This window comes from Suricata suricatta, chromosome 9 (genome assembly GCF_006229205.1).
Source record: "Suricata suricatta isolate VVHF042 chromosome 9, meerkat_22Aug2017_6uvM2_HiC, whole genome shotgun sequence".
Lineage (NCBI taxonomy): Eukaryota > Metazoa > Chordata > Mammalia > Carnivora > Herpestidae > Suricata > Suricata suricatta.
Window position 1 is genome coordinate 61,845,566 of NC_043708.1, and position 23,739 is coordinate 61,869,304.

Consider the following 23,739-nt stretch of genomic DNA (forward strand, 5'->3'; position numbering starts at 1 on the left):
TGTTGTATGGAAAACAATTTGACAATAAAATATTATGGAAAAAAAAACAAAAAAAAATAAATAAAACATTAAAAAAAATTAAAAAAATTTTTGAATGTAATAAAGTACAGTCCACTGAAGGCTTACTATTATGCAACCTTCAAACACAAGGTCACCTTCTTCTGTCTTCTTTAATCTCTTGTGTAGACAGAGAACTTCTTACCTTAACCCTTAAAGCTTATTTACCAGCTATGTCTTAAATAAACTATGATAATGAAATGAGATATAGCACTGATACCCATACTTACTTCCCTGAATTAGGACCATAAATATATAATTGCCTTTAGTCTAGCTGCCAAAATATACTCACATATCTATAGAAAAACAGCAATCTTCTTATTTGTCTTATATTTGAGGAATAAACTCTCAAAGGATGGGCACTACACTTTGTTTGGCCAATCACGGAGTACCTTGAATATTTGAGGTCTTCAGAAAACATTGACTCAATGAATAGTTTCTCAAACGAAGTGATGCAACAAATGCTGTTTGTTGTTTTAATATACAACCATAGGCAAATTTATATATCAAAGCTTATCCCCATATCTCTAGAGCTGAATTTATAGGCCTGTTCATTGCAAGCATTTATAATAGAAATGCTGATGAAGTCTAAACTATGGACGTATACGGTTGTGCAGTGGCAGCCATTTCAAATACAGATATATTTTTAGCATTAGGAGGCACCAAGTTTGTTTAAATCTGGACTTTTTTTTTTTTTACAATTGCAAGTAATGTTAATAGCACACTGTAAATGTTAAGGCTAAGTGTGCAATGTCAAAATAGATTGAATCTCTCTGAAAATTGGAAATTCAGGCTTTTCAAACGTAATCCAGATGTTTGGCTTTTATTCAGATTTCAAGAAAGAGGGAACTAATATGATATAAAATTCATACATGCATATTTCATTAGTGCCTTTTGTATCGCTGAATTAAACATTCTGAAACGTGCTTTTCCCAAATCACAGAGTTTTAAACCAAAGCAGTTGCCAAGATGTTGCGCACCTCAACAATAATGCCAAATTAATTTCATAAGGAAGAGACTATATATTTCTCATGTTAATGCTGTTGATAATGCTTCTTCAAAGAGAATGCCTCACTTTCTCTTTGAGGATGACAAGAAAAATGAGAGGTAGAACACTGTAGCCATAGTAGTTTATCAAAAAGATACTGCTTCATAACACAGTGACTTTGGAAATCCATGAGAATCAGTGGCCCAAATGAAGGCCGAAAGCACTTTCCCCCATATTGTCATTATAAAAAACTATCTTATAAAGGTTAGCACAAATGAGCATTCCCCAGGGACTATGGCCACTAGCACTGAGACACATTTCCAGAACTCACCATGTTTGTAGGTTTTAAGACAAAGCCAATCAAAACATTTCCAGAGTCGCTGCCCCCAAAACACAATGGAAATGCCATCATACCTTTATGTATTCACATCAAGACTTTTTCTTTTTAAACTATTTGTGACTTTTTACATCTATAATCTTAATAGATCCAAATGCCATGGAGTTTTTCTTGGTGGCTGCCCAAATCCCTGAACTGTAAACTATTTGGTGCCTTAGGCCACTTTTTGAGGGTACTCTGGTGCCTTCACAGCAGATGAGGCTGAATTTAGTTTCAGAATTATTTTATAAATTCTTACAATGGAGTGTGTAACTTCAAGGATCATGTGCTATTCACCCTTTATCCACTGTAACTTTTAGCATTATGGGTTAGATGTAGGAGGTAGTTGGGAAATATTTTATTCATTTTAATTTCTCCCCCCAAAAAGGGCAAGGGAGCCGATATCAGCTATTGATATATATGCCAGGTATAGTATTAGTACACAGAAATGAGTAGCATGTGATTGCCTCCATTTATCTTTGAACATAAGGGGTGCCTGAGTGGCTCAGTCAGTTAAGTTTCTGACTCTTCATTTCAGCTCAGGTCACAATTTCACAGTTTGTGAGTTCCAGCCCCACATCAGGTTCTATCCTAAAAGTGCTGAATCTGCTTGGTATTCTCTCTCTCACTCTATCACTGCTCCTCCACTGCTCACACTGTGTATGTCACTCTCTCCCTCAAAAAAAAAAAAATGAACATTATGCTCAGTGAAAATTTTACTTGATAAGAACCAATACCAAAGTATTTTTCCTCAATTTTTAGATAGAAACTGTAAACAAAGTTGTTCCCCATGCCAAGAATGGTTAACATAAGAAAAGCTTCTATAAAATGTATCAAGAAAAAGAGGAAGGTGACAGAAACCTTTTAAATATTTAAGGACACCTTTTGATAATTCATAGGTTTCTCATAGCAATAATATTTGACCATAATGCAAAAGGCTGGGTCCAATTTCCAATTCCAATGCCAGTCTGCTATAGACGTAAAAACCTTTCTGTTGTAGCCTATTTTATTGGCTTCTTTGGATTCCATCCCCAACTCTTTCCCTCGGTCTGTAAAACAGGGATGATGATATACTCACCACTTATCCATTTTAAGAAATAAATAGATCTTGTTTGTATGAAATTTCAGTTTTCTATGCAAAATGTACCATTTTAAACAAAGTCTTTGATTTTAATACATTTATAATAAGATAGTCACATCTGTTACCCATTTGCAAGGTAAGGCTGAATATTTCTCATTTGTTTTTATTATCTGTCTTAGGAATAATGTATTGTAACTACTATTCACATTAGAGAATAAAATAGGTCACAGTGGAATGGAGTCACTGAAAAGGTAAATAATATTTATATATAATAATTATGTATATTTATTATAATACATATACATTAACTATGTGTATATACTTTCCTTCTTCTAGAAGATACATCAACCAAAGTGTTACTACTTTTCTCTACCATTAACAGAGGGAGGAGGGAATATGTTGGTATTACCTAGCAAAACTACTTCTCAAAACCTACATACACATAACCATTTGATCATGAGGTTCTATAAACATGGTGATAGAAAAGGACCCACGTCAAACATTTTAATTTGTGAATCAGTGAGATTCAAGGAGTTTGGCAGAAATAAATAAGTAAATAAAAATGAAATATATGCCTGGAATCAGAGTGCCCATTTTTAAAAGTTGTTTGCTTTGCTTACTGGCTGTGCAATTCCCTGTGCTTCAGTTGCTCATCTGGGGATAATACTAATACTTCTTTCACAAGGTTGATGTGAGGTTTGAATGCGTTAAAATACTCAAAGATCTTAGAACAACTCTGTTACATAATAAGAACTATATACAAGTGCTTGTTCAAACTGGATCCAAATGTTGCCTGCTAAGAAAATAGGATCTTTGGCACAATTTTTCTCATCTCTTTTATGCCATTAGTTTATATATTTATATATATAATTTCCCTTCACTAAAGAAAACACTGAATCTAGGATTCAGAATTCAATAGAAAAATCTCTTGCCTTTTGTTGACTTTAACTGAACACATGGATGAAACCAGTTATTATGTGCTGCTGGTTTCCTACTCTTCTCCTGTGTGTCTTCCTGATTTTGGTAAAGTCATAGTCAGGTGTCAAACCAAACCAACTCCTACATCGGGAGGTTTTCTGCCCCCATATCCCATTTTTCTGCAGTGCACCTATATCCATTCTACTTATTTAAATTCTATCCAGCGAGGCCCAGTTCAAATACCATTTCTTTTGTGAAGATGTTCTAAGAAGACCAGCACTAGGGTTTTTGGTACATATTTGCTATCTTTGCTATTATTTCATGGTTTTTTTGGTCTTGCTTTTCCAAATGGATTATAAATTACTTAAGGAAAAGGATAATCTTCCTTTTATTTTGTTTTTTCATAGCATATAGTAATCCCTAACAGACTAGACAGCATCATCTTCCACTTTTCATTACTTTTAAAGGAAAGGTGAAAGTATTAGACCATTCATCCCTAATATGTATTAGATGTGAATAAGAGACATATGAACATATATTTAAAAATATATGAGGAAAAAAAGAATTGAAGTAGGAAATGTTTGTGCTTAGGCAAACAGAAAGTAATGTAAATTTCATAAATTATTAGGTGAGCTTGATACTAATTAGTGCAGTTTGCAAAGTGGGAAAAAACTTGTAATCAATTTTTCCCCAAGCAAGTATGAATCTGCCTTTAACCAGATAGCTCTCCAGAGAAGTAGCCCCAGTAGGAATTCAGAATTAGAGAGATTGCCTGTCACAATGTCTCCCTCCTGGGTAACTCTGAATTCAAACGTGAGCCTGTTCTTTAACAAAATGCCCTAGGGACAATTCTGGCCCTTTCCTCATAGACAGCTAAATGCCTTTAGCACTATTTGCCAAGATATCCAATGTGACAATTCAAATACAAACCAGTGATGTGCGTATCACAACTCAGGCAGAAGGTAAGAACAGGTTGTTTGTACCACATAAAATGACCCATTTTCAATGGAAATATAAGTGAATATATCTATTCTCTGTTCTAAAGAATCTGAGGATTTGATCATTCTGTCCAAAGAAAAAGGTAGAAAAATTTAAATGTGTAGAAAATAAGACGTCAAAGAGAAAGCTAAACTTCCATGACATATTTAGCAAGATACTGTTAGCAATCCAACTGAATAGTTATCTACCACTGAACAAAAGTAAAATGTAAAGGAAAGGGTCTAGAAGTCTCATAAAGTAGCATTTATGAACACCATGTGAAATGAACCAAAATAATTTGACACTTAGCAACTATACACTTTTTGTGGTAGTTTTCCAAAAAGCCTGTATTTACCCATGAGTTTGTTTCCTTATCCTTTGAAAGGGAGTTCCTAAAATTCTGGTTTTCCCAGATTGTTCATAGTCAAATCAGTTATTAATTGGAATACTCTTTGATTTTCCACCAATGAGAGAATATTGAAGCTGGAATGGACCTTAGAGGCTCCCAGTCCATCCTTCTGGCTTTACAGATGAAGAAAATGAAAGGATAAGAGTCACTGCCCAAGGAGAATCCAGTCTCCTTCTCTAGTACTTTATCACACAGCTTTCTAATCTTGCCTAGCACTGGTCTTCAGCAAACCTCAAAAATAAAATAAAACTCAAAATAAGAATCTAGAAAATAAAATAACTTAATAAAACTGGGGCACTGAGATGAAGTCACCATGCTCTTTAAGAGAAATTAGTATATGGAGATCTGGGTGGCAGTGGCTTCTGTCTTTCCTGTGAAAGCTTCAGGAATAGTTAATCCTGCCAGCACACATATGAGAATAATACAGAGTCATGATTAACCTCTTATAGTAATAGACAAACTTCTTTTATAAAAAATCACTTTGATGTATGTGTGAGTATGCAGTTATATATTTTTATTTTGTTTAATGTTTTAACTCTTTCTAACTCTGATTTATAATTTATCTTCTAAAAGGGTCAGTGTGAATTTATGACTTGAGGCCAAGTATAAATATAGAGGGATTTCAGAGCAGTTGAGCCACCAGCAAAGTGCTAATAAAAGCAGAATCACAGCCAAAGTTAAGAGAAGTGCATTAGATCCATTTTCTGCTTTCCTTTGGGTCCCACAAGCACAATAGAGCATAGGAGGCCACCTGGTGGTGACATGAACCAATTAACCATTTAATGCTACATTGAAAAGCCAGGAAAACAGGAGGACTTTGGGTTGTTACAAAAGGAAAACTAGAACCTTGGGCAAAAGAATGATATTCAACAGGTATTACTGTGATACAACAGATAGAAAATTGAATTGGAAAATCATTCACGTCTGTAGAATAATGTATGTTACTAAAGAGTTGATATAATAGTTATTTATACCAGGGACTGGTGAACTTTTTCTGCAGAGTCAGATAGTCTAGTCATGCTGGCCATATGGTCACTGTCAAAACTATTCAACTCTGTTACTGAAGTATAAAAAGAGTCACAGAGGATACATAAATGAAGGCACCTGGCTATGTTCCAATAAAACTTTATTTCAAAACCAGGCTGTGGGCTGGATTTGATCTTCAGGCTATAGTTTGTTAACTTCTGATTTTGAATTATGTACTAAGTTATTTACCAAGCATAAGGATGAACCCCTTACATACATTACTCATTGGACTCTGACAACCTTTCAAAGTGGGTGTTATCCCCATTTCACAGGTTTGAAAACTGCAGCTTAAAAAGTCTAAATGCTTTGGTAGAAAATGTACTATGCTCCTTCTAACTTAGAAATGCTTTCTGTAGCCTCATGATGATTTTTTTCTCTGTGACTACAGAAATATGTTCTGACCCTCCCTCTCATTTATCCTGCAGAAGCTGCTTTTGGTTCTCTCCATGGAGACTTTGCTCCTGTTTCTCCATCTTGCATTTCTTTGAAATGTTGTTTGTCTCTTACCATCTCTTTCTCCATCACTTCTTTTATGTTTAAAAACTTTATGTCAGTTTTCATAACAACAGATGTAAGCAAGCATGAAAAAAGACAAAAGCAATGTATTAAAAATAGATAGCCATATATACAACAATAAGCCAAGGAAACTGTCATACTGTATGTGCTCCAAATGGAATGTGAGCCAAAAACATGATGCTCACTCTTACATAAATAATATATTATACATCCACTGGGAGAAGAGGCAGTTCTGTCCCTAAATGGGAAGAGGATTTTTAGCTCACTTTTATATCATTTTCTTTTCCTTTTCAAACTCTTTTTTCTTTAGGTATACACTATAAGTCATATCATCTCAGACAAGTCATATTCCTCTTCCAAACCATCCATGAACTATTTCATTAACTGTTAATAAGGGAGAGTTGAAAAACCTGATGGAGAAATCCATGGAGCTTCTTAAAGCTCCTCAAATATATGGATCTACCAGTACTGTCTCAATATTAGCATATTTTCTCCTGGAAAGAGGACAGAAGTGGTTTCAGTTAGATGGAATATAGACAAAGCTGATATAAAGGACTTCTAAAAGATTTTTTAACTTGAAAAGAAACCTGCAAAAGCTTGAGAAACGTGACTGTATAGAAAACAGAAAGAAGAGGTTTAATTACAGAGCATGGATTCTGGCCGATTTGACAATTAAACCTAACAACAGAAGGGATTTACATGAGATATTAGAAGACTTTAAAGGCAGGAAGAGTTGTTAAACATTTTAATGGGCGGCTGTGGAATTCCCTCTGGAAAGATCTTTAATGGAGGACAAATTCTCTCCTATCTGGAATGGAGGAAAAGCAATCCTTGGAAGAGAGAAAATGAAATGAAGGTCCTTATGAAGTCACTTGCAGTCCTGAAAATCCAGGTAAAATTCTCACTTCCCATGGAAATAAATAACTGTGTAAAACCTCTAAGAGATTCACTTTGGAAGATTCAGGAGAAAACACTCATTAAGCAGGCAATTTAAATCAGAAAGTTTTTATCAAGTGCCCAGTGTCACCTAGCCCTGGGGAGACATACGCCCCCAGCAGAGCACAGATCTGAGCAGCAGTGTTGGCCAATGGACAGAGAACACAATTATTCACTTCAGTTAAGTTTTTAAAAAAGTCTTTGAACTCCAATCAGCTTTCTGGAACTGTCTATTTCCTGAACTTGGTGAGCTCAAGAAAACCCCACAAGAGCCAGCTGTCACATGAGACTTCTGGCATTACTCACGGTGTCCCTGGGTCTTTCTGTAAACAGAAAAGGCTTCGGACAGTGTTGCCGTACTTCACTTCTTTTTCTAACCCAAACTTGGACGGACGGAGCCTCTTAAACTATCATCAAAACATGGATTATAAAATGCTAGCCAAATTTGAGTTATTTTGCTATATTCCCATGTTGTAGAACAAGAATTCAATTAGCTTAAGCTTTAATGAACATGAGGATTTTTGTTCATGGCTTGTAAGAAATCCAGTGTTTCACAGAATGAATCTTCAGCCTCACCAGGCAGAAGAGACTAAGGAAGAAGAGAGAAAAATCACACAGGAAGGAATGCTCTTCATACATATTTTCAAATCTCAACGTGTCTCAGCCAAGGAAAGCTGAGGAGGAAGGACAAAGTTAAGTGGGAAGGCAGCAAATCCCAAAGGATGTCAAGGTGGACATAAATAGGGGCAAGAAATAAATTCATCACAAATATTTTTCAAATTCTAATTATAAACAGTACATCTTTTAGCTTGTTCTTAATTGCTTAAAATCAATAAAGCTTACAATTAATGGCTAACTAAAAATATAAATGAACATATGTGAGGACTACTTTTTAAATTATGAATAGTGTAAAACTTTTTTTAAGTGAAAGAGTGGGAGAAAGTCTCAAAATTACATTTCAGCCTTCTCCTGACATTACAGAAGTGGAATTTGATTTTTTTTGTTGTTGTTGCATATTCTGAATTAGTTAGCTGTAGCTTTGGAAAGACAAATCAGTCTTTTAGGCTCCATCCATCCATCCTCATCATGATGGACTTGGGTTAAAGAGCACGCTCAAGTCCAAATCTCTTATTGTTTTTCTCACTTCTTTCATGACAACTTTGTTAGATATACACACTCCTCTGAAGTCAATTTTCTAAAACAAATATGTCAATAAACTCTCTCATTAGTTATGGTACAAGAAAAAAACTGTGCTGATATTCCTACCATTTTTAATGACTGTCCCTGTTCACCTTTATGTACTGTTCTATTGTTAGGTTTTATATTTACATGGTACATGTTATCCTTATATGAAGTAAGTAATTATACTGTCTACATACTCAAAAATACATCAACAAATATTACAGTTTGAGAGGCTGTAGACTACCTACAGAATTACGGTGACTAGTTGTACATTTGTGTACCATTTGTCTCAGACATGGGCGTCATTACTTTCCCTTCCTCTCTCCCTCTTTTTTTCCCTAACACCCTCTTTCTCCCTGATATCAACCTGGTCAAGTCCAAGTGTTCTGAATATTAAAAACTACACTAAATGTACTTTTGGTTTTTAAAGGAGAGAGATTTTTGCTTTTGTTTTTTATACTATATAAGAGGATGTCATGATGTTTCAGACTGAATTACCATGGCATGAAAATAGGGTTGTTCTCTTGCAAAAGTAATGAGATGATAGCATAGTTTTGATTGATAGAATTTAATTAAGATTATTAAATAAACCTATCTGACAAGTGTTTCTCAACTTATATTTATTGAGTTTCTATTATGCGCCAGGTATTGCATGAGGCAGTGGAGACATGACAATAAACAACACAGACATGAACTTTGCCATTCTGGAGTGTGGAATCTAACAAAAATTATAATCATTCATTCTCAAATTTGGTCCACAAAGTCCAAATCTATCGTCGCTTTACAAAATATGCATTTAATTATAACAAAATATTCATGGCTAAGTTATTCTCAAGGAGGGCTCTTTTAGGGAAGCATCTATGAATATTGAAGAAGTAAAACTATTCCAGTGAAGGTAGCAAATCCAATATGCCCAGATTTATAACATAAATGAGCTCCAAACTGAAACTTGGCATATATGAAGGAAGTTTCTATAGTTATTTACATATGCACGATTTAAATGTCTTGGGACTACTATCATATCTGGTCCAAGGAATCTGGTTTCATCCAAATTCAATCCTGATGAAAGATTTTTTTTTAACTAAATGAGTTAATACTTTGTATATGTGTGTGTATATTTGTAAACACACATAAATGTGTGTGCATAACCACATGAGTGTTATACCTCTTCCAAAAACTCCCTACTTTTCAAAAACAAAACTTCCTACTTTTTACTGGATAGAATGAGAAATATCACAAATCACAAATTTTCTTTAAGCAAACATCAATTAACATATAGAATCAATTACTTAGGAAAGAGGCTGAAATAGTAAGTTCAGATGAGTTACCAGGGTGTATAGATGTCCTTCTGGTGAAAGGCTGGAGATCTGTGGTCTAAAAATGTTTAGAATAAAAATTAAAATCAACCCCAAAAGTATTAGTCTGTGTGACTCTCTTCTGGCTTCAGTAGAAGAAAATAGGGGTGTGTATGTATATGTGTATGCGTGCACATGTGTATGTATGTGTGTGTATATTTATGTTTTGTGTCTTATGTAAATGAATGAAGGTTCAGCAGGGGGACCACTGCTTCCCTCTTAGCTTACCCCAGTGTGCCTCATTAGGTACACAGTGTCACAGAAGTGCCTAGTTTAAGAATGTATGAGCTTTGCAAATGCCACATTATTAAAAATATGCTTGGGAATGCCCTTGTTTCTGAGAACTGAAATTGCCTCCTTGACAGGACTGGAAAATGGCTTTTCTGCAAATGATATTCCTCTAGAGTATCTCTCCAGGGGGACCTTTCTTCAGTAACTTCCTTTGGCAATAACAGGATCCATGAAGTTGAATCTTCCTAGGGCAATGCTGCCTTTAGTGCATATTTTCAGCCTTAGCTTTCCTGAATAGGACAAAATATAGGAGGTTCCTGTGAGGCTCAAAATGCCAGTACTTTCCCAGAGTGCTAAGGGGTTTAAGAAAGTTTGGGAAGTTTCACAGCATAGCCTGATGATTGGCTAAAGAGCAACCCCAAGTTCATCATTTTTTCTCTGCTAAAGTTCCATTGAATATGTAGGACCTTCTTTCTTATCTAGGCACAAAATGCTCATGTGGATGGAGGAAAATGCACTTGCAAGAATTTCACCTATTGTAGAGAAGAAAATATGGAACAATAGTGAGCAGGCAAGGAGCACATGAAGAAAGATTGTGGGCAATAAATCCACTGAGACGGGGTTCAAACTCTGACTTATTTCTTGGGATAGTTATTGATACAGCCCAACAATTTCTTGCTTTCTACCTTTCAGGCATGTAGTAGGGATGCATTTCCTCATCCACTTTTGAACTGGGTGGGGTCATGTGATTAGTTCTGGTCAATGACTTTGCAAGGAAAGGACGTGTGTGTCTCTTCCAGGTAGAAGGCTTAATGGCCAGAGTGAAATCCTCCAGAACTCTCGTTTCCCTTTGCCACATTGAGGGAGTATTTAAGAGGGTGGCTGATCCTGTGAGAAATAAATCTGTGTAACTGTAAACCTTTGAGACTTGGGGGTTGTTTGTAATTGCTGCAAATCCCAGCCTCATCTGAGAAACCAGATGTCCTTTAAGCTAGTCACTTAACCTCTCTGTGTTTCAGGCTCAGATCCATGAAGTAGGGAAAATAATTCAGGATCATTGTGAGCATTAAATAAGATAATGTGCCTCAGGCACTAACACAGTCAAGAAGTAAGATTTGACCAATTTAGTCTTTTTCTCCCTCTATTTTACTCCTATCTCATAACCCCCTCCACAAATGTACATCCCTTTTTAACAAATGGTGGAATAAATAATATCTGTCCTTGGTCCCCTTTCTAGACTTCTTCTCTCCACTCCTATCTTCCTTTCCTAGAGCCCTCCCATTTAAACTAAATGTTAAAATTGATATTTAATTCGGTATTATTCTCCTACCCCCATAGAATACCTGCATCTACTAGAGTGCCTTTTTTTACTTCACAGAAATGAGTTAAAAAACGTTTAATGTTTATTTATTTTGAGAGAGAGAGCAAGTGGAGGAGGGGCAAAGAGAGAGGGAGAGAGAGAATCCCAAGCCTGCCCTGTACTGTTAGCACAGAGCCCCACACAGGGCTCAATCCCATGAACTGTGAGATCATGACCTGAGTCAATACCAAGAGTCAGACCATTAACTGACTGAGCCACCCAGGCATCCCCAAAGAAATAAATCTTAAGGCTGAGATATAAGGCAGTATAGAAATTTAATAAAGGAAATAGTTGGTTTGGGGCATTCTTAATACTCCAGTTATGATGTTCCTCAGACACCCACAAATTACCTCTTTCTAAAGTTAGACATGGTGGTGAAACAAGGATAAGAAAAAAGCGACTTAATGAGTTTATCTATGGTTAACGCTTTTCCCATCCAGCGTTCTCCAGACTGTTCTGAACTGGTACCAGGGCTTTTTTAATATATATATATTAAACGCTTCACGAATTTGTGTGTCATCCTTGTGCAGAGGCCACGCTCATCTTTGTATTGTTCCAATTTTAGTATATGGGCTGCTAAAGAGAACACAAGGACTTTTTTTTGAAATAACTAAAATATTATCTAGGTTCCCTTCTATTCCCACCTGTTTTCAGAATATGTGCATAAAATTCTAATAAATTATAAAAACTAGAATAATCACACAGACATAATATTTAGACTCAATACCACATCTTATACACTTTATTATAGTATAACTTATATTGTAAATTATATGATTTAGTGTCAGAGTTATGATATAGTTATGATAACCAATGCCTTCCTGGTATAGGCAGTTACAGTTATGATTAGTGCCTTCCTGATGTAAATGCATAGAACATTAAACCTAACATTTATTCTTTTATATCAAAACCCCTTTGTTAATGATAATACTTGGTTTTCATCTTTAAACTTTGGTAGCCTTTTTTTTTTTTAAGTACAAGAAATAATTCCTAGTTCCTATCATGTAAAATGTAATCACACATCACATGTTTTTTGTCTAGCTGCAAGCCAGATTAGCCTAAATATGACTATAACCATTGAAGATAAGTAATTTAGAAATAGGAAATGCTAAAAAGTAGGTGAGGGACATTTTGATGCAGTCACTGAACTGAAACATACACGTAGTATGAAGCAGTTCTGGAACCAAAGGTGGCAGTGAAACTAACAAGCACCCTTTCTTAGAAGGAGTTTAAATGTTCCTCTAACTTATTTGATAAAAACCAGAAAGAAATCTACAAATATGTGGGGTTAAAGCCAAATCTCTCAGTTTAACGCAGGAGGGAACACCACACATTCACATCTAATTAAGTAAGAGTCGTTTTTCAAAAGTTAAAGGCTGAAATTTTTGCAATTTAATCCAAAATTTTATTAGCAAACTCTAATGATTATCCTGATTGCAATTAATAAAAGCTCCCAAACAGGTCAACTCATTTAAGTGCTATCTGTAATCATTTGGATTTTAACATGATGGTTATTACTTATTTCCCTGAAACCAAGCCGCGCAATGAGATATTGATTACTTTTAACCTTTAGATCCAAGGATTCAGGAAAGGTCAGGGGAGGGGAACACTATACCTTTCTTGGCTGGCAACCATATTGCCTTCAGGAGAATTCAAATGATTTCCATTGGCCAAGTAGATCCAAGATTAGTTTATTCTCTGGGCTGACAAGAAATGATGATGCTTTTAAAAATAACACCCAGCACGTATTTAGTGAAGTGTTACATTTATATAACCAATGGCCTCAAGATGTGCTTCATATCCCAGCAATTCTCAGGCTGTTAACCCTTTTAACAAGTTTTGTTCATGGAAGCATCTTTGTTAGGATGAGATACTAAATGTAGTAGCTCTAATTGGAATAAACTCATCTCATTAAACTCTCTTGTAGGTTCCAAAAGGCTGAACACAATCACTGGCCTCCATTGGCCACTAGCACTTCTTTTGGTTTTCTTTTCCCATGACAACATTTAGAAATATTTTTCACATTTTGCCACTGAAAAGCAAGGAGTTAGCTCTTGGTAGGGTCCAGCAGAATTACAGGCAAGGGAAACATAACTGTTATGTGTTAGATTAATTTGCAGAACACTTGGCATTATTATTGCCAAGTCGTCAAATTGTTCCAAGTTGTTCCGGAAGGTTGTTATTAATAGTATGTTTTCTGAGGAAAGTTCTGTCTACTTTTGGAACTGCATTTCTGTTGCCAAGGAAACTCCTTGAAGCACAGTTTTCTAGGAGCACACTGCTGCTTTTGTTTGCCAGTGTCCTATTCATATCATCTAAGTAAGCATTTTACATGCTCCAGCCTTCAGTCCCAAATGTTGAAGTGTTAGCCCATTTAAGTTGCTTTTTCAAACACAGCTAATGCTTGCTATGATTTCCCTCTTTCTCTCCCCCCTTTTCTCTCTCCCTCTCCATCCAAAGCCCCTCTCTCCCCGCCTTCTTCCCACTCTCCCTCCAACACGCCCAACTCTTACTATTCAAGGTTTATCTTTTTTTAACAGTTGCATTAGGGGAGATAGTTTTCACAAGTTTTTGATAAATTAACTTCAATTTGAATAATAATTCCATAGGTTGTAGCATTAGTCCTTCAAGTGTTAATTATCTTTTCACTTTAAAATTAATGTAGTCATTTCCTCCTGACTCCTCTACCCCATTTATTGAAGTGCTGAGGAAAACATGTCATTGAGTCCTGAGCCAGCCCTGTTGTTGTGATTAAGCGTGGTCACATGGCCCATCTCTGCCAAAAGGAGGGCCCTGAGAAAAGGTGACAAAGACAGTGATTTCCTGTCAGCAAAGAGTACGACAGGGCTGTCTAGAAGTGATGCAAATGAGGGGAACTTTCCCCACGGCTTGTTTGATCCACTCTAGGCCAGAGCAGGCCAGCGAGGGAGAGAGGGAGCCGCACAATACAGCAGAGGCAGCCCAGAGAGCCAGCGCACCTTCCGGACAGTAGCTCACCCACCAGAGACAAAGGCTGCTGGCGGCCTTCCCTCGCTTGCCCCTATGCACACACAGCCAACGATTTCTTGGCATACGATTCTCCTAACATCCTTCTTTTTTCCCCTCTTAAAAAAGTGATTCAAACAGGAATTGGAAGCTCCAGCAAAAACAGTGTTTCCTATATTGTTTAGAAACCACATCCATCCACTTTTTCCTCTGAACATGTTCGGGATGAGTTTTGTCCTCTCTCAGAAAAGGAAAGAAAAGAAAAAATATACATATTTAAGTCTTCATAGCAAACACTGATTCATCAACGCTCCCATTAATATGGTAGTTAATCTGAGGACTTTTTAACTTTAATAAAAATGGAACAACAAATCCATTTATACATAGCAATGAAGGTGGACCGGATTTTCCTATTCTGATCCCTTTTAAAATGACTAGATAATGTTTTTTGAAATGTTGTAATGATTTTAAGCATATTCTTCTTATCTTAATGGAGTTTTTATCTAACATACAATTAAGCTCTACAATTAATCTACTGAGAAAGAGGTAAAAAATTATCATTAGGTTCTTGTGCCTGATATTTCTGGTACATTTTTACCTTGACTGCTTCAACAACTAGTAATTTGTTTAATTTTGGTACTGAAATTCCAAACTAAAACCTAATTAACAGTATTTAATTTTTTGACACACAGTTCTATTCTATACCCAAACACCAACATGTAAAAAAAAATGTTTTTAAAGTAATGGATTTTCTTCTATTTTAAGTCTAGTTGCTATGACCTGGACTATGAACCACTCTAGAATTACATTTTTAGGAGCTCAAGTTCAGTCATAAAGGTACCAGCCCACATTTAAAACTATTTAGTCCTGGTCCAGAACAAATGAAAGAGAACTGTTATAGAGGGTTGAAATTTGTGAATTATAAAGCATAGGGACAGCGTGATTAATCTGTTTCCTATGGTCAGTTCATAGCTATGACAACATCATTTTGGCATCAATAGTTATAAAAAACAAGTCAACTATGTCCCATATTTCTTATTTCACACTATGTTTCTTATTCCCCAAAAGTTCTAACTCTATTCCATATACTTTTCTTTTAAAAGTCATAAGCTTGCCTTTTAATACAGGCCCAAATTCTCTGAGAGTGACATTTTCTCCTTTAAAATTTATCCCTTTCTCTTATCTGTTTTTTTCCTAAAACAATCCTTTCAATGTGTAACTCTTTTTATTTGTTTATATTTGGTTTTTTTAGCATTTTTTTAAATCTATTCATCCATCCATGATTTAGTTTACTCTTTTCTAATTGTTTTAAATTATTCATTTTTGTTAGGTTAACTGTAGATTAATTTCAACTGTGTTTCTTTCTCTTTAATGCTTACATTTCCCTCTCACTTTCCTAATAACCTCTCCTTTTCAAATATATAATATTGATGTCCTCTCTTATTAATCCCACCTGATCAAACTATCATTGAGAGGAATGCTACCTTCACTGAGAGCTGTGATCAAAGTCTATAAACATCACCTGACAACAGAGTCAGAGAAAAATAATTAATTCACTTGTTAGAAGAAGTATAGTGTTTAAAAACTTACTTGTAAGAAAAATTGTGGTTAGATATTTCACTCCTATGCCATTCTAATCGCTTATATATAAAATAAAAATGCTAAAAAAAAGAATGTTTTCATGTCTATCAAAATAAACTTAATTTCTTCAAATGAAGTGTGACTTTTTTTCTTATGGAAGATGTAAGTTTTGCAGTTGAGCACATTTCCCTCTTTGCCTTCACTACCAGGAAGCCCAGAGTAAAATATTTAGTAAGTGCGTAGGACCATACAGTCTATATGCCTACATATTATCTCTTTTCACAGGAAGGGACTCTAGCCTATGTATATTTTCCCCAGTTTTGATTTGCATTTCAGTGTTAACAATATTTTTAGAGATTTCCTGTGAATTCTTATAAGTAACCTCAAATCCAGAGCAGAGTAAAAATGTAGTCTCATCAGTGAGCATTGCATTATGCAAAATGAACAGGACTTTTCCTTCTGTACATAGGACATAATTGTATAACTTATACTAACAAAGAAAGATAGAGGACATTTGCATTTTTCCCATAAAAGCATAACTATATGAGAGTAACCCTCAAAATGAAATATAAAATCTTCAGTGTAAATTCCTTGCAAGTATAAAGGTCTTAGTTGAAATGGGTTCTAATTTATATAATTTTTACACTGTAAGGGTTATTTTAACTCCTCAGAAATCATATAATCTAATATTTTATTGATGAGGAGCAGGTAGGCCATTCTCAAGGAAAAATCCATAACTGTGCTGTTTTGGTGAGCTTCATACTATCTGAAAACAGCTCTTGTTCAAGTGTAACAGTAATCACTAGACTGCAACTTTTGAATTTGGCCCCTGGAATTAACTCTGGACTCTGGAACTCCACACCAATCCAGGATCATGAAGGGCTCTGTCATCTGTGCTCTGCAAGTGGCAGAGAATGGGCAGTGCTTTGTGGCGAGGCAAGAAGCCCTGGCCAGGGCTCACCCTCCCAGCCCTGCAGAGCCAGCTGTGTCTGCTGCCGAGGGCAGCACGGGCAGCACAGCAACAGCAGCCGCCTGAGCTCCCGCCTCTCCAGTTGTGGAGATGCTTTTAGGTCACTCAGTCTATAAAATTCATCGGATGGGGGAGGAGGCGTCTGGAGCTTCCCTGAGCCCAAGAATAATGCCACCTTTGATCTGTAGAAATGAAAAAATGGAGCTTTTCCTTTGCAAGTGGGTTTTAAATATTTCTCCATTAATAGTTAATGCACATGCAGACCAGCAGAGTGACAGCTCCCTGTGATTATGAATTCTGGCTTCGTAACTCTAGTCCAAATAGGAGCTGAACTTTCAAAATCACGGTGGTTACTTTTGACAAATTAAATTGTCCTACTTAGGAAGGTAGAAGGAATGAAGAAAAAGAAAGTGAGAGAGGGGGAGCAAATTCCCCTTAGAGGTGATTCTCACATTGAGGAAGAAAAAAGGAGAAAGAACTATGTTTGTTTTCTAGGCTGACAATACTGCCAGTGTTTATTAGAAAATAAGTATAGAAGGTCCCCATTCAGAGGTTGGGCCAGTGGGCCAGACAAAGAAGGGAGAGGGAAAGATATGGGCAGTATGGCTCACTGTCTCAAAACAAGGAAGTATTTTTAAGGCAGTGGTTATATAAGGAAAGTATATACAAGGAAGGTTCAAGTTGCTCTTAAGACCCTACAGTTGAAAATTAATTAGGAAAAATAATGGTCTTAAATGTCTAACAACCTGAAAATAATAAGAAATGGTTTAAACAGAAAATCTATTTTGTAGTCCATTGTAATGATGAGGTTCAAATTATGTCAGGTTGTATCAAGGTATTCTTTGCCTATTAAGTCTAATTCCTTTCCTTTAATAAGTCCCTTTGATATTTTGCTGGTGTAGGGTAACCAATATATCACAATAGGTACCAAACTCAGGAGGTCTGCTGAATGAATAGTCTAAGGTATGTATCTGTGGCTCCCTATCTAGGAGTAAAGGTCAGATGACTTTCTATTGAAGACCAGAATATACAATACATAGGTAAAGTCAGGCAGGTGGTTCCTGATGTTGAAAATGCTAAAAAATCTTCTTCACTCTCATTGACTACTAACTTATTATACTTTCTCTAACACAACATAATCAAATGTGGACTTTGGGGATCAACGTAGGACTGTATAATGCCTGTAATGAATCAGGATCTGAGCATGACTATTCCAGGAAAGGAGTTGAGTGATGAAATTTAGAGATCCCCCAGAGAGAGGAAAACAAATTTTCAATTCTATAATAACAGAAATAATGATTCTGTCCTGGTCTCCAGATCCTGGGATTTTACCATCACTCAGCTGAAGGTCTCTCTTAAAGGTTTCACCTTCCTTCTTTACATTAATACCAGATATTATGATCAAACTTCATTCTCATCCTTAATTTTTTAGTATATGTGCTGCTGAACCAAGCATTCATCCTTAATTTTTTAACTCAGCATCTAATGGTTCAACATCAGCTATGTAAGGTGTTTTGCTTCACAATGTATAAAATATAAAAGCAAGGAATTTTTCTTGGTGTTACAGACGACTTTTAAGAAATGAAGATGATGTACATAAATTGAGATGGATCATGGATCCGGAATGCTGTGAAATGGGTTGGGCATCCTGTTGAATTGTCACAATGACTAGGGAATGTGAATAGTAAATGCCCTATAGTGAAAGGGGTAGTCACTTTCACTAACAAAAAATTGTTTTGTCACAAAAGTCAGTGGTACCCTTGATGAAAAACGCTGAGAAAGCATTGATAACTTTCAGGGCCAACAAATTTAAAGATTAAAGTTTCAAATGGTATAGAAAGCCTAGGAAGGTCTGGGGACCAAATGAAAAGCTCTATTACTCAGGGGTCTCTATGATCAATAGAGTCCAAACCTCCCTCCCCCAAGTCATCAGTTGAGTTGATTTCTGAAGAAGCGCATTAGAACAGAGGGATGGAACATTGAAAATGTTGACATAACCCGGGAATCCCTGAGGATTCTAGACAAAGACCTGAAATTAATTTTCCTCCATCAATTTTTCTAATTCAGCAGCTACTCCAAGTTCTAAATGACTCTTTAGCCAATATCCTCAGGATTGCTTTGGAGGTTTCCAAACCTCTGGAATAATGTGGGGGCTTGTATAAAAAAAAAAAGACTCTGCAAACCTGTAGCATTTGCCTTTGATGTGTAACTCAATCTTATATTTTGCTTATAAGCCAAATGCAAAGTTAGTACTAGTCTCATGAATTTAGCTTTGTTGAACACCTCAAAGCAGAAAGATGATAACAGGACATGAGTCACAGATGAAGAACCCTGGTATGGAAAATGTTTGGGAAAACATTATAATCCAGAAGTACTGAGTGGGTGGAATAATGGCTTTCAATATGCCAGAATGGGAATTCTTAAGCAGAGCACTTACAAGGAAAACAAGAAAAAGAAGACTGATTTCCTATTAATTGTAATGTAAATTATATGGATGTGATTTTGACAAAGAATAGCACTGTTACTGGAAAAAAAAATACTGGTTTATGCGCAAAATACAAAATGCATCAAGAAGAAAAGAAATGTTATTTGGCATCATGAGTGCAATAAAATCTGAGATAATGCCCTATGATTAGTTAACTTTTATATTATTTTTCCTGATTGGCTTGATTTCTAATGTTTAATATTAGGAGAAAACTAATACGGTTGTATCAATAAATTAATAAAGATTAATGGGCACTTTTCATACATAATTCTTGATCCTGACATGTAAAGTGAAATCACCTAGCTTTGCTTACATTAGGTAACTCTAACAATATATTATGCTCAGAAGATATATTTGATAGCTTTGTTGTTAATGTGGACAGCTATCCATACAGGAAATAGCTAATAGTCAGCAAACTTGATTAATGTCGGAACACAATTCTTTAAGGAATAAAATATCACCATTTGCTGACTCCCTGGGGAGCTTGTACCTTCTCTTAACCAAGATGATTCTCAAGGGACACTAATTAAAGTCAAACAGACCCTTGAAAAGCATAAATAAAAATCTCTCTTTAGAGAAGGTAAAAGTTAAAATAATATATTAAGGAAAAGAACTTAAAATGACAAATAATGAGGAAGAAAGAAGAAAACTTTCATTTGACCTTGAATGTACTTCTAATTCTATAAGAAATTTTTTAAAGCTAGAGGGTAGTTGTTTCTTGTCATTATACTGTTGCTGATTCTGTGGTTAGTTATTAATTTTATTTTTTATGATTCACAATCTGCTCTTTGAAATATGCCATATGCTCAAAGCAATTCAAGGATGACAACTGTCAGAATTACTCCAATAAAAATTGCCTAAATGAGGAAGATTTACTGCAATCTGATATTTCAGTGGAAAGTCCCTCTACCCTCCCCAACAGCTTTTTCAGACACTGTGAATCTTGAAACCATTTTTTTTTTCAGTCAAAATCACATAGCTGTTTTGTAAGAACTTCTAAGACTATTTAAGTAGAATTGGTAAAACATACTAGGCTAAAGGTGAATTAGCATACATGGAAAAACAATATAGATAGTTATTAAATGGATTGCCCGCAATCAATATGAGAGTTCCAAGCCAGTTTTCTTAAATCACATGCAAATGTATTGACTTAATATGACAATGTCTGCTCTGTGTATCACTAATAAGCATTAAATTGAACAAGCCCTCTACTCTGGAAGTAGAGAGCCAAACTGAAGGCAAATTTCTTTTTTCTCTGCAAAGATCTGAGGGGTGGATAGAATCCACCTGAGTGCTCCAATGAAAACACGTTTTGTTTAATGTTACCAGTCCATTTATCCTTCATTTTGTTTCAGTCTATTTATTAATGCAGTTTCATTTATTGCTATTCATCTTGGAGATAAATCTTTGTCCTTCTATAGAATTACACCAAATAGAATGTGATAAAGGGAACTTTCTTGCAATTATGATGTCGGTGCAGCCTGTCAGCACACAAGGGATGGAAATGAGTTTGGGGACAGGGAAGGGAATTCTAATAGACACCATGATACATACAATGAACGCAAAGATATCCTGAGAGAGAGAGACTTGTCAGGCTAATCAGATCTTCCACAGCAAGGTAAAGGCAAGAAGGGTAGCTCTAACCTTGTAAAGATGCCGCTGCTGCTCCTCTGACATCATCAGGTCGTGGCTGTCCATCACGAGGGACTCCATGTCAATCAGCCAATCCCAGAGCTCCTGATATTCTGAATCAAAGTCCAGAAGCCTGAAGATAAGGCACAAAATGTATTATGCATAAATACAGTGTAGTTGTTAAAATCTCATATTAGAATAATATATTCTTGAAAACCCATGATGTTCCTAGATGATAACTGTAAAAAGAGAAGGGAAAAATTCTCTGTGTGGTTACACAGTGGGCAAAATAGAAACTCAAGCCTGTGACATAGCATTTCTTAGGTTTTGAAAACATAACATGCAATTCTGATGCTCATACCAGAGACACAGCATGACTATTTCCATTTGCAAATCCTTTTTGAGGATTTGCAGCACTTGAACCAAATGACTACTACTATGTCCTTGAAAAAGAGCATTGCCATATTAACAGTCTGAGAAATGGAGGGTCAGTGCCTTGTGAAAGTTACATGGTCCAGAATTTTAGGTCAGAGTAGCACCCTCAAAATTCCAACCTCTCTCCCATCTATCAGATTTTCTTAGATTGCATCCTAAATATATCCATGATTAAGAATACTAATTTGACTAATTTGTCTATAATGATCACACAATTTATTATCATATCTTAAATATCATTTTCACTGGGAAATGACTCAGTCATTTATTTGTCCCTCTGCTGTCTACCTGCCTATCTCTGCAAACATATATCCTACATTTATTGTCATGGATGAGTAGCCAGCATTTCAGCTTAACACTGAGAGATAGGCTTGAGTGACTCTGGTAAGCCAGTGAGAACCAGGGGCAGATCCAGTATTAGACAGGTGTTCCCCACAGACACGTAGGAAACAAAGGTAAGGACAGGAAGTCAAAACAATGAATCTTTGAATAGCCAGCAATCATTAAAATTCAAAGGAGGATCACTATGGTTTTCAACAAAATAAATCATTAGAATAAGGAGCTTAAAAGGATTAATGTGATTCTCTATTGAAAGCCTGGTGCATAAGTAAAGCCCAGATTCTTCTAAAACACTGTGATCAGAAAATGAAAGTGCAGGATGAAAAACTATGACTTTGTCCTTCCCCCAAAAATCATCTCTTTAAAAGAAATCACATCCTTGCCAAACTGTAACTGAGTAAAACCCTATCAGTGCCAATGAAGCAGCCGGCTGAAGTATGAATCTGGATTTATCTATCAAGTGAGTATCTTACGACTACCTTGTTCCTGTCTCTGTACATTAAATGACTGCTTTCCAAGAAAACGGACATCCACTTTTCATAACTTACAATTTAATTTTAATCCATCAAAAAAAAACCTTAAGGTGTGTCTGGTGATGGACACTAAATATAGAATTGTCTATTTTATTTTAATTACTTTACCATCATTATAAAGATTATTGATTAAGACCATAAGCATCCAAGGGCAAGGATCGTCACTGGCTAGCATGTAGAATTAATGTTTAACTGAATGCTGATATTGGGTATAGATGATATGACCAAAAGTTCAGCAAGGCTATGGTGGCCCAGAGCAGTGATTCTCACACATTAATGTGCATGTGACAGAGGTGAGGAGTTTGTTGATATACTGATCCTGATTCAGTAATTCTAGGGTGGGGCCTAAGATTCTGCACTCCTAACCATGGTTGGCAACTAGCAACACTGCTGGTTCACTTTGAATAGCGAGTAATTGCAGCATACACCAGAAATCTGGTGTATTGAAATCCTATTTCAAAATATTAAAAAACAAACAAAAACCATTGGAACAAAGATAGATAAGCTACCAAGCTTTCCTTATTAACTCTGAGAGTGACTGGTAAGGAATGATTAGTAAGCATTTGCCCACATGACAGATTCAATCATTTAGAAATACCACCTGAGGAGCACCTGGGTCGGTCAGTCGGTTAAGCATCTGACTTGGGCTCCAGTCATGATCTCATGGTTCTTGAGTTTGAGCCCCACATCAGGCTCTGTGCTGACAGCTCAGAACCTGAAGTCTGCTTTGAATTCTGCTTGTGTGCTCTCTCTCTCTCTCAAAATTAAGTAAATATTAAAATTTTTTAAAGAAATACCACCTGAATTATGGCCATCATTTCTCTATCTTTGTATTTTCCCACATTTTAACCATAAAGACAGGGGGGAAAGAAGAATGCCACCCGCCAAATTAGGAAAGTATGATTCAGGAGAATATTAAAAGCAAAGGAGAAATAAAGGGAAAAATTCAAACTTCCCATATCTATGGATCTGGAGAATAAGAAAGAAAGAAAACCAAGAGGAGCAAGTGCTAAGGGTATATATCCTCCCATCTCTTGGACTAAGACCCAGAGAAGAGGTATGTAAGACAGGTTGAAAAGAAAGCCAGAAGCACAAGGATATCAGCTTTATAACCTGCTAGGGAGTCTGAGAAGAGGCTGCCATTAAATTTCCTTCCCCATAACCTGGAGCGGGAATGTTGCAGTCAGAGGGAACTTTGGTCAGGACTCCTCTTGCTCCCTGTTCTTCTATTCCCTCCCTGAGGACACTATTCTCTCCCACATTACCATACCAGGAGGTTTCTGGGAGTTCACCTGATGAATTTGACGTGCTGTTGCCATAGCAACAGAGGCACAATGACCCCAAGGAAGGGGGACCTCTGAAGCCA

General features: G+C 36.1%; 1 protein-coding gene and 1 non-coding gene across 3 annotated transcripts in view; both read right to left on the minus strand.

Annotated features, from left to right (window-relative positions):
• AKAP6 (A-kinase anchoring protein 6) overlaps positions 1-23,739 on the minus strand; it is a 481,813-nt gene that overhangs the window by 104,571 nt on the left and 353,503 nt on the right. For both annotated transcript variants that reach the window (XM_029951555.1, XM_029951556.1), the window contains one exon: positions 21,079-21,199. In XM_029951555.1, coding sequence (XP_029807415.1) covers positions 21,079-21,199 — 121 coding nt within the window. The remainder of the gene's footprint in view (positions 1-21,078; positions 21,200-23,739) is intronic.
• On the minus strand, positions 11,899-12,002 carry LOC115303114. The gene has a single exon (XR_003913829.1). It is a non-coding gene; the product is annotated as a U6 spliceosomal RNA (small nuclear RNA).